The sequence below is a fragment of the Crocodylus porosus genome, unplaced genomic scaffold (assembly GCF_001723895.1).
Source record: "Crocodylus porosus isolate Cpor-Errol unplaced genomic scaffold, CroPor_comp1, whole genome shotgun sequence".
Lineage (NCBI taxonomy): Eukaryota > Metazoa > Chordata > Crocodylia > Crocodylidae > Crocodylus > Crocodylus porosus.
The window spans coordinates 12829863-12845287 of record NW_017728922.1 but is presented as its reverse complement, the minus strand read 5'-3'; the positions used below and the strand labels follow the sequence as shown (position 1 = coordinate 12845287).

The 15425-nt window shown below is 48.5% G+C and overlaps 1 protein-coding gene across 2 annotated transcripts in view; it reads right to left on the bottom strand.

The window, feature by feature from the left end:
• ZNF341 (zinc finger protein 341) overlaps window positions 1-14336 on the bottom strand; it is a 49623-nt gene extending 35287 nt beyond the window's left edge. For both annotated transcript variants that reach the window (XM_019539717.1, XM_019539718.1), the window contains exons 1-2: window positions 14233-14336; window positions 282-392 (exon numbers count right to left, since the gene is read on the bottom strand). In XM_019539717.1, the coding sequence (XP_019395262.1) occupies window positions 282-392; window positions 14233-14263 (142 nt within the window). In that variant the 5' untranslated portion in view covers window positions 14264-14336. The remainder of the gene's footprint in view (window positions 1-281; window positions 393-14232) is intronic.
• Between the last annotated feature and the right edge of the window lie 1089 nt (window positions 14337-15425).

Below are 15425 nucleotides of genomic sequence, written 5' to 3'. Positions count from 1 at the left end.
GGTGGCACCAGTCACCCATGTCTAGACGGCACCATACAGTCCATCTCTATCCCCACCCCCACCACCAACCCTCACTTCCTCCTCACATTCCGTCAAATGTGCTAATAGGCCACAATCTCTTTAGAATTAACATGTAGTAGCAACCCTCCACCTCTGTCCCATGGATAACTGCTCTGCCAAACCATTTCTGACAGTCATTTAGACAGAAAATGCTGTGGGAAAAACAGCCTGTTTGAGAGCCACCTTTCTCTCAGTGTGCATCATGCAGAGAAGGAACTCACCCATGGACTGGATGGTGTTGGATGCATTGACATTTTGAGCAGATGGATCTGTAACTGCTCCTTGACCATCCAGCAAGGACTGAACAGCCAGCACTGTCTGATTATCCATTCCTGAAAAAGATGGAAACAAGAATTATAGGACAAGCATATCCACACCCAGGCTCAATTCCTACCCCCTACTGCCCCCCTCCCAAAACTGAAACCAGTTCAGAGTCTAAATCTTGTCTCTATGGTTCATATGACTTGAACAAGCTACACAGAAAAGTAGTACCCTCTCTCCCTTTCATGAGCTCCTTGCTTACTAGTTTTCTTCATTCACTGAGTTAGTCCTCTTCCTGTACCTATCTCTATCCTATTGTGTTAATTTTCTTGAAAGAGAAACCTGCTATTCCCCTGCAGAAAGCCATCTGGGATGGATGGGAAGGAGGTAAGAGAACATCTGACAGCTGATGGAGGGAGATGACTCTTGGGAAGCTTGTTATGGAGTAAAGAGGGATTTTTTTTAGCAGTGGGAACAGAGATAAGACAGGCTGCCACTGTTGCTTGGGATGCAGATTAAAAGCATATGGAATTTCACAGATGTTAAAGATGGGGGGGAGGCTTTGAGGTCCAAGTGTAGCACATGGGTAACCCAAACTGGTTTAGTCCCTCTGAAAAGCAGCATGGTACTGCAGAGAGCATCAGGATTTCTCATGTTACAGACCTGCATCAGACCTACCCCAGCCCTATATAATCTTATTACTAAACTATAGGGCTGTGGAAAATTTCAACAGCTGTTTTGTTTTGGAGGTGTTTCGGCCTGTTTCAGTGCCCAAAAGACCAAATCTGAAATGAAATGGAAGACTCTGAAACATCTCCGAAACGAAACGAAACCATCCAAAACATTTCAAAAATGTTTTGGATGTTTCGGAGCTGAGCTTCCAGAGAAACAGAAACTAAGAAGAGGGAGGGAGATGAGAGAGGGAAGGACCGCTCTGATATTGACATCTATAGCTGGCCAGTGCCTGCAATCTGTCCCTGAGGTCCCTTCCAATCCCAGTGCTCTGGGAGAAGGATGGCAGCCTGCTGTCATCCTGCGAGGAGATCCAGAGGCCTGCGCCCCCTGGGAAGGGTCTGGCACAGCCCCACAGCTCTCCCAGGGGGCGCAGGCCCCTGGATGTGCATGTAGGATGACAGCATGCTGCTGCTGCCGGCTGGGGCAAATGCCAGCACCCGAGTCTACTCAGGGCTCCCACGCTGAGCAAAGCCAGGGGAGTCACGGAAGAAGCACCCACAGCCGCCCTGCCTGGCCCAGCCTCCTGGCACTTTAAAAAAAAAAAGCCCCATGCTCACCAGCTGTAGCAGGGGCTGTGGGGGCCCTGGGGTCTCCTGGCACAGCTCCCTTGTCCCCCCCTCACACAGCCACCATTCCCCAGTCACCCCCTCCTCTCCCCACCTGGACCCAGCCATTCGGGAATCAAAAAAAAAAAGCATCCTGCACTCACCAGCTGTAGGAGCTCTGGGCCCATATGGCAGAGCCCCTCCACACAGCCCCTGCTCCCCAATCTCCCCCCCCAGCCAGGGCAACACATAGGGGGTACACGTGCAACCTCTGCGTATAACAGTGCACCCCCTGCAAAAAGGCACCTCCAACGCTGTCAGCAGTACCTGTGTGCGATTGCCTTTTGCCACCCCGGTGTCTGCAGGCAGAACACGATTGCCCCAACACTGTCAACGCTGCTGACAGTGCCTGTGGGTGAATGCTGACCTGCAGTCAGCGCTTACCACCCTCCGCCAACAGTGCCGGCGGCATCTCCAGGAGCTCCCTGCTCACTGTCACCGCAGGCTCAGCTGTGCCCCGCCCCCCCAGCCACCAGGGGCATGCACCTTTTGTGCCCCTGCCCAGCCCTGCTCCAATGGCTCCCTGCCCCTCACAGCATCCTGGCACTTTAAAAAAAACAAAAGCCTCACACTCACCGGTTCTGGCAGCTGTGATTAGGGCCTGAGGGCTCGTGGCAGAGTCCCCCAGAGCAGTGAGGATCGACGCCTCCTGCCTGGCACCCACATGGCAGCTGTCCCCTGGCGCAGGTGCAGCACAGCCCAGCAGGGTGCCACGCACTGTCTAGGAGCTGGGGCTGCTGAGGCTGAGCAGTGCCAAGCTCCCGCTCACATGTGGAGCTGCCCCAGCTCCCAGGAGGCGCACAGCATCCTGCCAAGTAACACTGCACCCGCACCATGGGACAGCTGCCATGCGGCTGCCAGGCAGAGGGCTGCTGCCCTCCACTGCCCTGCACTATACTGGGGGGCTCTGCCATGAGCCTTTAGAGGACCTGATCACTGCTGCCAGAGCCAGTGAGTGCATGGCTAATTCTTTTCTTTGCTGTCCTCCAAAATAGCCAAATCTGAAATTTGAAACAAGACATAGTCATTTTGCACAGCCCTACTAAACCATTTTAAAAGGGACAGAAGGCTTCAGGCACAGGTTTCTTCCCTCTCTTCCCTGTTAGGCTTCACATCTTTGTTCACGAACTGCATACAGATTTCAAAACTACTCAAAGTTCAAATCTCACTTCTCCTTTCTCAATTAACTTTCCTCTATGTGACAGTAGCATTTTACAGGTTTCCTTTGATTTATGCAATACATGTGTTCCCAGAGAACAGCATATAAATTGAATATACATAAAGTGAAAACACTTTATAATGTAACAAATAGGAATAGGCTCCCATGGCAGTGAGGGAGGGAAGGAGAGAGTGAGGCACTCACCCCAGCCCCAGGAGCAGATGACTCCCAGACAGCATGGGGCATGTCCCTCACCCCAGCCCTGGGAGCAGCTGATACCAGCTGCTACAAGCAGCTGGGCTGCACCATGCCCCAAACTCCAGGGGGTCTGCCAGTCCCCACTTACCCCAGCCTGTGCTGGAGCGGCTCCATGAGTGGCCGACTCCAGCTGCCTATAGCAGCTGGACTGCACCATGCCCCAAACCCCCTGGGGCTCCACCTGTCCCCACTCACCCCAGCTACAGCTGTTATGGCTTCTAAAAATCCCTCTAGCTTATCTCCTACCCCTCCCCCATCAGTGAAGCACAAAAGAACTTCACTAACACTGGAGACAAAACTACATTTTGAAACGTGCAAAAGCTAGTGAAGGGCCCTCTGCACTTGGTCGTGCATTCAAACTGAGTGCATCAACCGTAACATGCCATCAAGAAGAATGCTGACAACATAAGGAATTCTGTGATCCATTCTACACCACTTACTGCCAATATAGGAACAAAAGTAAGGAACCCGCTGTTGGAGAAGATGCTGGGGGTGTGGGTGGAAGATCAGATCCAGAAGAAGATGAATTTTTCCTCTGCTGCAATAAGGGGTAAGGCCCTATAAATTTATGGCTGCCTACTTCAAGATGATGGTGGCCCTGAAGAGCCCTTTATGGCTAATAAGGGTCAGTTTGACAAGTTATTCTGGTGTATGAATTGCACAGTGTTAAGATGACTGGGGAGTCTGCAAATGCTGATCATGAAGGTGCTGCAAAGTTTCCTGAGAGGTTTCAAGCAATCATAGCTGCTGAGGGTACAGTCCTAAGCAAGTTTTCAATGCAGATGAAACAGGGCTGTTTTGGAAGCAGATGCCATCTAGGACATACATCTCCAAGGAAAAGGTTGCAAGTGGGTTCAAGGCAGCAAAGGACAGGCTGACTGTCCTACTGTGTGGCAATGCTGCTGGAGATTTTATGTATAAGCCACTGATAAATATACCACTCCCTAAACCCACGTGCATTAAAAGGACTGAGTAGGAACATGCTGCCTGTACAATGGGCTGCAAACAAGAAGGCATAGTTTTACAGGCCAACTTTTTGAGGACTGGTTCACTCAACATTTTATCGTGGAGGCAGAGCGCTATGGCATGGAAGCTAACCTTGTATTTAAGGTGTGGCAGAACACCGTCACTGTCTCTCTCCAAAACTCTGCTACCTGATAATTTGGTTACCATGGTCACGCCTCTGCCCCACCCCTTATGTGAGCCTGAGCTGGATACATTCCTGAGGGAGGGGGGAAACCTGCTTCCTCCACCTAAGTGACTGGCATCACATACCTGGGTAAGTGGCTTACAACCCAACTGGGAGGAGGGTAGAGACCCTGACAATCTACCTGGCAACCAGTGATGCATTCCAAATTGGTTGGCTGGCAGCCAACAGGTGCTGGCTTCCACTGGACTAGGTGAATGAGGTCTATATAAGTTAAGGACTGCCCAAGGGGAGATGCAGTAGCCATGGTGAAAACTTAGAGAGAAGCTGGACCATCTGAAACTTGCTCTCTCTTGAAACTCATGATCAATTAACTGCCTACTTCCAGAGGAAACCTCCACCTGCCTCTGGATGATACTTGTGAGTAAGCTACCTGAGATCTAACTAGATATATAGCTTGCAGTAACTCAGATGCATGATCAAAAGCTACTCAGCCATGCCAGTTTGTTAAATGGGATTTCACTGACATTGCTGTACCCTGTACCCTATTCCAAATCTACTCCTGGTCACCAATAAAGTTCTCCTTCATACCTAGCATGGGAGATTTATTGGGAAAGGGGCTAGATTATACCTTGGGGTCCTCTTGGTTCGGCTAAGGGAGGCCATTATTTGTGCTTCAGACTAAGGGAAGCACCCCAAGTTATTGAAGTGGGTTGAGTACCCTCAAGGACTAATAGGCCTGTGTTGCCCTGGGGGCACAGAGCCAGTATCAGTCCAGACCCTGGGTGCTGGCAGCGTTACCCCCAGGCATGCTCCAGGAAGGGGGTTGGCCAGATATGAGGCACCCACGGGGAGGCACTCAGAGCCTGGAAGGTGGTCAGGCACAGTGAGGTGGGTGGCTCAGAGCAGGAGCACCCCCCTACTGGCCCACCACATAAGGTGTTACTTGTCCTTGGCAATGCTCCTGGACACCCTAAACACATGGAAAACTATCAGCCCCAATGTGAAAATCGTGTTCCTCCTCCCTAACATGACCTTACTAATCCAGCCTCTTGATCAGGGTGTGATATCAACATTCAAGACCTACTATCTAAGAAAGAGCATCTCCCAGCTGTTGGAGGATACTTATAAACCCAACAAGCCAACAATCTGTGAGTGGTGGAAGGTATACAATGTGAGGGATGCCATCAACAACATTAAGGCTTCATGGGATGAAGTAAGTCCACCACCATAAATGGTGCTTGGAAGCCTCTCTGGAAGGAATGCATCATGGAATCTAGGCGCTCCCCGAAACTGTGCACAACTGTTGAAGAGGTTATGGATCTTGGATAGAAGATGAGAGGAAATGGCTTTTCAGACCTTGAGGAGGCAGATGTCATGGAGCTCGCTGATTCCCACAATGAGGAATTAAGTGTTGATGAACTGAGAGAGACTGCAGCTGCTGATGAAGGAAGAGGATGAACAGGAGCAAGAGGTGGTCCTTGAGGTCAAGGACATGACTATGAAGAAGCTGGCAGAGTTTTTTTGCACAACCTGAGAGACTTGCTCAGTTTGCCCTGGATATGGACCCTAGCCTGGACAGAAGCCTGCAGTTCAAGCATGGTTTGAACTCTCCCCTTTGTCCCTACAAGGAGGTATATGCCCATATCCAACCATCTGCAAGGCAGTGAATCACGTTCCAGTTCTTGAAGGCTCACTCAGCTACCCCCAGCACCACACCACTGGTGTTGGAGCATGATGACAGCCTGTTAATTCTCCTATGGATGTTACACTGCCTGTAGCTCCTACCAGTGATTTACTGTAACTGAAGTATACAGGTTCACTGTAACTGAAGACCCTTTACTACTCTCTTTTCAAACCAATTAAACATTCACCACCACACTGTACTTGTCTGCTGTTTACATGAGTCTGTAGGGGAAGGGGCAGGGGATCGGGGTGCTCCCCAGAGCTGCTCCTGGGACTGGGGCTGGAGTGAGTGCCGTGCCCTCACCGCCTAGAGCTCCACTTGTTTGCACTCACCCCAGCCCGCGCTGCAGTGACCCGGGGAGCAACTGACACCAACTGCCTGCTCCAGGACACGGCGCAGCCCAGCTGCAGGCAGCTAGTGTCAGCTGCTCCGGAGGCCACTCCAGCATGGGAAGGGAAGGGGCAGAGCCCCAGGGGGCATGGTGCAGACGAGCTGCTACAAGCAGCTGGTGTCAGCTGCTCCTGGGGCCGGGGTAAGTGCTGCATGCTGTGCCCTGCACCACCTGGGGCTCCACTTGTTTGCACTCACCCCAGCCAGCCCCAGGAACAGCTGACACTAGCTGCCTGCACCAGGGCACAGTACAACCCAACAGCTGCAGGCAGCTGGTGATGTCCACTCCCAGGACCGCTCCAAAACAGGAAGGGGTGAGTGGGGTCATGTCCCTTTCCCCTCCCCACACAGGCTTACCTGCTTGGGCGGGGGAGGGGTGGAGGGGGTCATCTATGCTGATCGCATAAGAGCAAATTTACTTTGCATATAATGAATTATATGTCTAAATATGCTCATCATGCAAGAGAGAATTGGAATATAAAGAACCCGGATAAATCGAGGGAAACTTGTATATGAAAGTCATCTATCAACTAGTTTCACTTCAGACTCTCCCAGAAGCAAGGGACTGCATTTACACTGAGGAAGATGTGTGGCCTAAATCAGTAGTCTTGCTTCAGTGCTAATATTTCCATTCATAGGTAATGCTTATAACATGCACCCTATTAATGATGCAACTGATATTCTCAAATCAGCATAAGGGAGCAGTCTTAGAGTCATTTGGTTTTTGAGAGACAGACAGACTCAGTCACTGACTCACGTAAAAAACCTGTCAAGAGCAGAGATTCTTATATTCCTTACCCTCTCTCTCAATTCATTTTTAATCATATCACCATGAAAAACTCAAATTGTGCTCACAGTTTACAGTCTATGCTGTGGTAGTTTTTTGCCATTTCAATGAAATGTTTACAAAATAAAGTTTTAAAGCTCATGATAATGCAGGACGTTTTAACTATGTTGCTTGCAGCCATTGCTCCACCACAACAAAAACAAATAATTTTCAAGGGTAAAATAATTTTTGAGAGATAAAGCAAATACACAGATCCTAATGTAACATCAATTAACATGCCATACCAGGAGGAAGAAAAATGCTGCAACCAATCGCAAAAACCTAAGGAAATGAAGTAGAGAAGCTATTTAGCTTTCCTCTTACAGGCTCTCCTTCCTCGCCAGTTTTAAGAAAGAAATTGAAAAACACTACATCCAAAGAAAACGCAGAAGTACTGCTTAGTACAGGGTACAACTTCTGGATTTCCGTAAAGGAGACTGAGGCACTCTCATCAGTCATCACCCATCAATATGCAGCATACCAACAACTATTTAAGAACTCACTTATGCACCACTTCCATAGTGGAAGTTAGTATTAACAAATAAACAAAATCAGCAAAGTGTGGCCAGTCTTTTGCTGTGCAACTTGGCCAGCAGTACTATAACCATGAGTGGGCAAGTGGGGCAAGAGCCCCAAGTGCATAAATAGGGAGTGGTCTACCAGAATAAAGGGGGGAGGAGGAGGGCACCTCATCTCCCTGTCCCACTCTCTGCACCTTCCCTGCAGCACCTCCAGCGGTGGGGAGGGCAGAGCAGCAGCAGGCACTGTGGTGTAGGAGCTGCTGATGGAGGGAAGGTATCATCTCCTTTTTTGCCACCGAAAATCAGTGTTTTTTAGCTGGTCACTACATGCCAAGGACATTACTTACTCCACTCCCTCAGCAGCAAACTCCTGGCTGCTGCCCCTGAATCATACACAGTGTTCCACATTTTTGGTTTTTATTTTCAAAAGAAAATTCCGGGAATTTTTCAAGGTTTATCTTCCAGACATAAAAACCAGGTTGAAATTGGGATAAAAGAAAAGAAAAAAATAGTTTAAATCATGGAAAATAATAATAATAAATTTATACATATATACTTTTTAATATACTAACAATTCATACACGTTTAAACGGTTTCTACCTTTGTAATACAGCAAGAATTAGTTGTATTCAGGAGAAGTATCCCCATCCTACTGTCATAACTCCCTATGGTATCCATGAACAAGGATTTAAAAAATACATAAATGTCCAACTTTTGTCCAATAATATTTTTCTTAAGTTTTTTTGTGTAAAATTATTAGAAAAAGAACAAAGAACAGTAAGGTTAGGCTAAATTTTTTTATATACAAACATATTTGTGTCCCATCAAAACTAATAGTTTTTCAAGAAATCCTGGTTTACATAGGCCCTGGTTTTCTTAAGTGCATCCTCACTCATGATGAGCCTCTTCCTCTCTTGGATGTAGTCCAGTTTTGAAAATAAGCATTCTGCATCCACTGATCCGGGCGGTACACTCAAAGCTCTTCATGCAACTTTGGTAAAGTTGGGAAGTGTCTGGTGGGTATTCCAAAAAGCCAGGACATACAGTTCCACATTATCAGGGATAGGGTATGTTCACATAGTGTATTCACTTTTAAGATGCAAAATTTCATTTTTGGTGGCAAGCAAATGGTTAAAGCACATGGCTGGCATACTGGTCATAGTCTGCTGCAAAATCCACCTTGAGGAAGGGGTTCAACACCTGGATGACAGTCCAAAAAGAATCTTCGGCGCCAAACACTTCGGGGTTCAAACTATGTATTAGAGTGGCCTGCCATTTTTTGCAGAGAACAGTGTTTAACTCCTTGAAAGTTTTTTTGGTTCTTTTGTGTTCCAAAGTCAAAAGGATTTCAGGAAACAGTTGCGTTTTCTCACCATTTGTTTCTGTTGTAGCTTTTGTGTTCAATTCAAATTATATTTTGGTTGTCAGTACTGTATGTGATGAACTGTTAGAAAATATCAGGTTGGCAGCAGCAGGAGAGAACTCCAGTGCTTTTTCCATTTCAGACAGTCAATCCAAGTTGTCAACAGTGAACACAACCTTGGTGCGCAAAATCTGGCGGTCACAGAGATTGTTTGCCTGTTTCTTCAGTGTTTTTGCTTCAGCACCAACAAACTCAGGGTGATCTAAAATACTTATTAGCACAGTCCACGCCTGATTTACGAGACATGCAGCCAGGTAGAAACTCATCCACCAATGTGGCACTACAGGAGTCAGTAATCAGCAGTTAAGTTTAAGTCTTGCACCTTATAAACACAAAGCCTTCAGCTCGTTTGCATGCTTGAAAACAGCCCTATATCCAATGACAAAAGATTTCACGTCTCTCATTTCTTCAGTAGTTGTGGATGATAGTGCAACATGAATTAAATGAGCAGGACAAGTAACTCATAATAGCTCCGGTTTTTGCTTGGGTTTTATCTCCCATGAAAACTTAGCCATATAGGAGGCAGAATCCATGTTAATGGTGGCCACATTTTCCCAAGTCAGTTGGTACATCTCTAACATTGCATATACTGCTGCATGGACACTTGGGGTGTCAGTAAATGGGATGAATGTCACATCTGCACAAAACAATGCAGGTTTTTTGGCTTTGAAATCAAAAAATGAAAACAAAAGGCTGAGAATCAGGCAGTCCAATACATCAGGGAATTCGTCAAAAATCAAACTAGACACCACATTTCCATTAATTTTTTCAATCACTTTAGATACTAAAGCTTCATCATTTTCTTTCAGGTTCTTATGAGTGAGGTTGCCTGCACTAGGAAGAGTTCTTGCTGCTGGACAGTATTATCACACAAAGTCACCAATCAGTCCCTCTGTGAGAAACAGTGGTTGCCCAGCAAAACAAGCAGCAGGAACAAATTCATTAACACAGCCGTGTTGGATTCTCTCTTTCATTAGTGCCCTGTTAAAGGCTACAGATATGGCCTGTTTATCCCTAATCTCACATTCTTCTTTAATTTTAATGTGTTGCTTGCTTTCTACATGTTCTTTTATCCTGTTGGCATGACAACTGACCTCAATACCACAGTACTTGCAGTGCAATGCATCCTCTTTACCTTCCTGTTCACTCCTTTTGAAAACTTCTAAGCACTGATTTTCACAGCTATATTCACAGAAAGATTTGTGCTTTCTACCCATCTTTTATGGGGGGGGAGTTTCCTGTGTATGTTTTTATTCAGCTCCACATTAAATGGAAGCACTAAGTGCCTACTTATGTCACATTAGCCAATCATGGTGCAATATTAATATAGTTTAATCTGACTGGCTCCATTATATGTCTGGAGCGAGTTTTACATATAAGAACTGCTTCAGCTTCAGTGGTGAAATCAAAACCATCTATCGGGATGGCATTTCATAAAAATAAATATTACTGAGTGAACTGAAAAACGGGTGTAAATATGTAAAAACCAAGTAACTTCAATGAAAAAAAAAATCAAGTAATTTTTTGGTGAAATTCAGTAAAAACTGAAAATGTGGAACACTAATCATATGCCACCATTATTCAGGGCCCAAAAGTGGCCATTTGCACCTCAGGTGCTCAGTCTGATTTCAGAAAGGCCTTTGACCTGGTCTCCCATGATGTCCTCACAGTTAAACTGGAAAAAAGCAGCCTTGACTACTTTACTGTCCGGTGGCTAGGTAACTGGTTCTGTGGTAGGACCCAGAGTACTGAAAGATAGGACCAGACCATCATAGCAGGACGTGACCAGTGGTGTTCCTCAGGGCTCAGTACTCGGACTAGTGCTTTTCAACACGTTCATCAACTATTTGGATTGGGGTATTAAAAGCAAACGGCCAAAGTTCATTGACAACACCAGGCTGGCACTATAGCCTGATCTGGACAGGCTTGTGAGGTGGGCAGAACTTAACCTGATGTCATTTAGTGCAGAGAAACGCAAAGTGCTCCATCTGGGAAGAAATAATCCACAACATACTTACAGGGTCAGCAGTGCTAGCCTAACCAGCACCACAACTGAACGAAACCTGGGCGTCGTGACAGACAACGAAATGAACATGAGCCACCAATGCAATACCATAGTTGGCAGAGCTAATCAAACACTGGCATGCATCTACCGAGGCATCTCGAGCAAGGCTAAGGATTCCATCCTTCCGCTCTATTCGGCCTTGGTGAGACAGCAACTACAGTACTGCCTCCAGTTCTGGGCACTGCACTTCAGGAAGGACGTGGAGAAGCTCAAGAGAGTCCAAAGGAGCCTGATTAGAGGCCTAGAGACCAGGACATATGAGGAGAGGCCGAAAGACTTGGGACTGTTCAGGCTGGAGAAGACTCAGAGGGGACCTGGTGGCAGCCTATATAAGAGGAGTACATCAGGGCCTGGAGAAGCAACTTTTCACCAAGGCTCCCCAGAGGAGGACTAGAAATAATGAGCCCAAGCTGATTGAAGATTGCTTCACGCTAGACATAAGAAAAAACTTCTTTACAAGTCAAGTGCCACGGGTTTGGAACAGGCTCCCCGCAGAAGTGGTACAGTTATCCAGCCTGGCAATCTTCAAAAACCATCTTAATGCCCATCTTGCTGGGATCATCTGACCCAGTGGTCTTTCCTACCCAAGTGCAGGTGGGCTGAACCCAATGATCTGTGAGGTCCCTTTCAGCCCCTAACAACTATGAAACTATGATAGCCATGTCACTCCCTTGTGTGCTACTATCAAAACAGGTGCATCTTAACCACACTAACCCAATGGGACTGACTAGGCACTGCTGGAATTTTGACCTTAACAAATAATGAAAAGAGAATTTGATATTAAACATTATGCTGTAAACTTTTAAGATTATAATGAAGATATCTTGAATTACTGAAGCTCAAGAATTTTTAAATTGTAATTCCTTTTTTATCATCATGCCAGGAGTCCCAAATTGGTTTTGTGAATGGGCCAGTTAAATTTTTAGTCACTGTATGTAGCCAGACATTCAGTTACCATCACAAACTATTCCTGATCCCACTGGCACCAGAGAGAAGCTTGAATAAAAATCCAGAGGAGAATACAGACAACAGAGCAACCATAACATTAGCAGTGCAATCTGCATTATTTAGTGAGAATGAGGCAAGACAATTTTAATATCACCACTATTTTGTACATGAATTTACTAGATTTGCCCAAGGGCTGTAACTTCTCCAATTAGGTGTAAAAATATGTAACTAAATTATTTGAAGTTTGACTCAAGAAGTTCTTCAATAAGCTTAAGAATTACTGTAATACCTTGTAGGTACCCACATACCTAAAGCCAGTTCAGGCTGTCTGCATACTTAAAAAAAAATACATTGCACTGGTTTGGCATAAATTATGCTTGGGTCAGATTTGATCAGCTTGTCTTTAACAAAAGCAGCCTTCCAGCTGACTCTGACTGTGATAGGGCCAGAGAATTGTTCTTAGAAAGGTGGAGATCTGGAGCCAGCAGGACACTACAGGTTTCTGATTTGTGTTTACCTACTGAGTTCTCTTTCAAGTCTAGCTCATATTCGGAATTCTACACACTATCACTATTTGGTTTTTACAAAATGCCTACACTGGGTTAGACGCTTTGCTGACAGATGTGAAGATGCATCTCTGCCCCAAAGAATTTATTAATGAGATGTTTGTATTTTCAACCCTGCAGCTGAAGGCTAAGTCACCAACAACTTGAAATTTAGTCAATTAAAAAAAAAGTAGGCTACTGTTGCTGCCAATTTTTGTTCGTTTTAAAAAAAAAATACATTTTTGAATTCCCTAAAATGTGTTCTCATCTTCTGGATTATGTGAGAAAACCCACACAATGAGGAACTGATTACAAAGAGGAAACAGTGAAACTGACTACACAAAGTGCTGTCAAAGGCATAAAGTGAAACTGACAAAACAGAGATAAATATTTCTTCTCACTAATCTTTCAATTACTACAACCTCAGGTGCTATTTGTAACATAGCAAAGTTAAAAAAAAAAACCTCTCAAGCATCAGGTCTTTGAGTTGACAGTCTGGAGTCACTTCAATGAATGAAAAATATTCCCGCTGCAATTTAAAAAAATAACAACATTCATGAAAGTGAGTTTTCTAATCAGAAATATTGTAGTTGGATAAAGTGCCAAAGGTCCCTGTCCTACAAGGGATCAACACAAAACAGGCTTGTGGCCTCACAGAGACCCACTGGTGTTAGCAGGGTCTACTTGCACAGGTCCAGTTGCAGAACTGTGGCTAAATAATACTAGTAATGGAACACAGCCCTACATGTCTAAGGCACCCAGGGTTTTCTTGTACATTCAGCACTCTCTCTTCCCAAACAGAATTCTTGACAAGGGTCATGTGTTTAGCTTATGCTGACCCCGAGTCCCCCTAACAGGCCAACTAGATCTCCCCCTCCAAAGCCAGGAGACTGAGGGGTGAAAACCTCACCGCCAGTCAAGGCCAAGTAGATGCGGGTCAACTCCAGCGCAGCATCCCTCCTTCAGAGAAGGGAATTCAGGCCTGGGCAGAGTAAGGCAGGGCTTGGCCAGGGGCCAGCACTAGCCCAAGCTGCCCCTCAAAGCCCCAGGCCTGGCTGCACACAGCGGTTGCTGCCCCGCCCTGACCGCAGCGGGATCCGAGCTCTCAGCCTTGACCGACCGAGGCTGCGGCGCTGCGGCTAGCACTGCGGGTCGCTCAGCCGCGCCCGCGCTCCCTACTGAGGGGCTGAGCTGCGGCTGTGGGGAGAGAGCAGACGCAGCTTCTCCCTGCCCCGCGTTCGGGGCTCTGCCTGGGGCCTCTCCGGGGCTGCCCTGTCAGGAAGGCTGGGGGTGCCCTCAGGGCCAGTCCCTCAGGTTGGCCGGGGCAGCTGGGCCCGGGGCTCCCACGGCGCGGGCCGGACCAGGGGCGCTGCCTCCCGGCGGGCCGCAAGGGGCGGGCGACTCAGGCTTCTGCGGATGCGAGCGGCTGTTCCACGAACCCTCCCCCGGGCCTGGCAGCCTGGAGCGGCCGCAACCCCAGTCCCGCGCAGCGGAGGGAGGCGAGACGCCCGGCGCGGAAGAGCCGCGGCTGCCCGGGGAGGGGGAGGCGCCGGCGCTGCCGCCGCGCTCCCGCCCGGGCCGGCCCCGCCCGAGCCCCGTTACCTTCCAGGGCCTCGAATATCGCCTGCGCCATCTTGGAGCCGCGGCGGCCGGGACCCCGCAGCCTGAACGGGCATTGTGGGAAGGGCGGCGGCGGCCGCCAGGGGGAGCCCCGCGCAGAGCCGCACTCGGCCCCGGCCCTAACGCGCACGCCAGGCCTTGGCGAGACGCCGCCTGGAGCCGCGGTCCGCGGGCTTCGCTCGCTCCCCGGGGCCGGGCTGGTGAATGAGCCAGCGCTCGCCCTGGCCCGGAGGCGCCGCCTGCCGCAAGCGCGGTGGCCCCCGAACCGAGCTGCCGAGCAGGCCCTGGTAGGGGCTCCGGGCTGTGCTGTGTCCGCTCCCTGCAGTGCGGGTCCGCGGCGCGGCGCAACCCCGGGAGCTCGAGCCCGGTGGAGCCTCACAATCCTGCCCTTGCCCTGCGCCAACGCCTCTGCTGACACAATCCGCTGAACCAGGGGCGGCCAAGGAGCCACCTCCATCCCTCCCAACGCTGGCCCGCCCAGGGGCCATTCCCCAGGCCGCTCCCTCCACGTGCCAGGTCAGGGCCTACTCAGAGCAGTTGGGGATGCCAGCTGCAGAATGCAGCCAATCCAGTTCAGCCTGTCGTGTGGGTCACAGAGTGGGCAATGCAGTCCCAGAGTGGCCAGAGCAGGTCCTGGACCCATGAGACTCTACATGCAGTATCAAGCGCTTGCCCTGGCCAGTCCAGGACCATGCTCCGTAGGATCCTGGCTCCAGTCAGTCACAGACTGCACCACGTGCTGCATCCACCCCAGACCAGCTGAACCAAGCCAGGTGTGGCCCAGTTCCAGGCCAGCAGAACCAAGCGCTTTGGGGGGCCAAGAGGGAGATCTGATGCTCCTGAATGGGTCCCATGCCACTCATCTGGCAAGTAGACTGGGGCTAGATGAGTTTGAAACCCTGCACTGCTGTTGGCTTTTTTGGGGAACCAGAGTATTCTTGGCTGGTATTCCACTTATGGTTCACTGCAACCTCCAGGTCCTTCTGTGCACTACTCCAGCCCAGCCAGTCATTCCCCTGTCTGTATTTCTTCATGCAATACTTGTGTCTCAGGTGCAGAACTTTGCATTTGTCCTTGGTGAATTTAATCTGGTTGATTGCACATTGTTTCTGTAAATTATCCAGGTCGGGATCCTAGACCTACCCTCCAGAGTGCCTGCAACTACCCAACTTGCT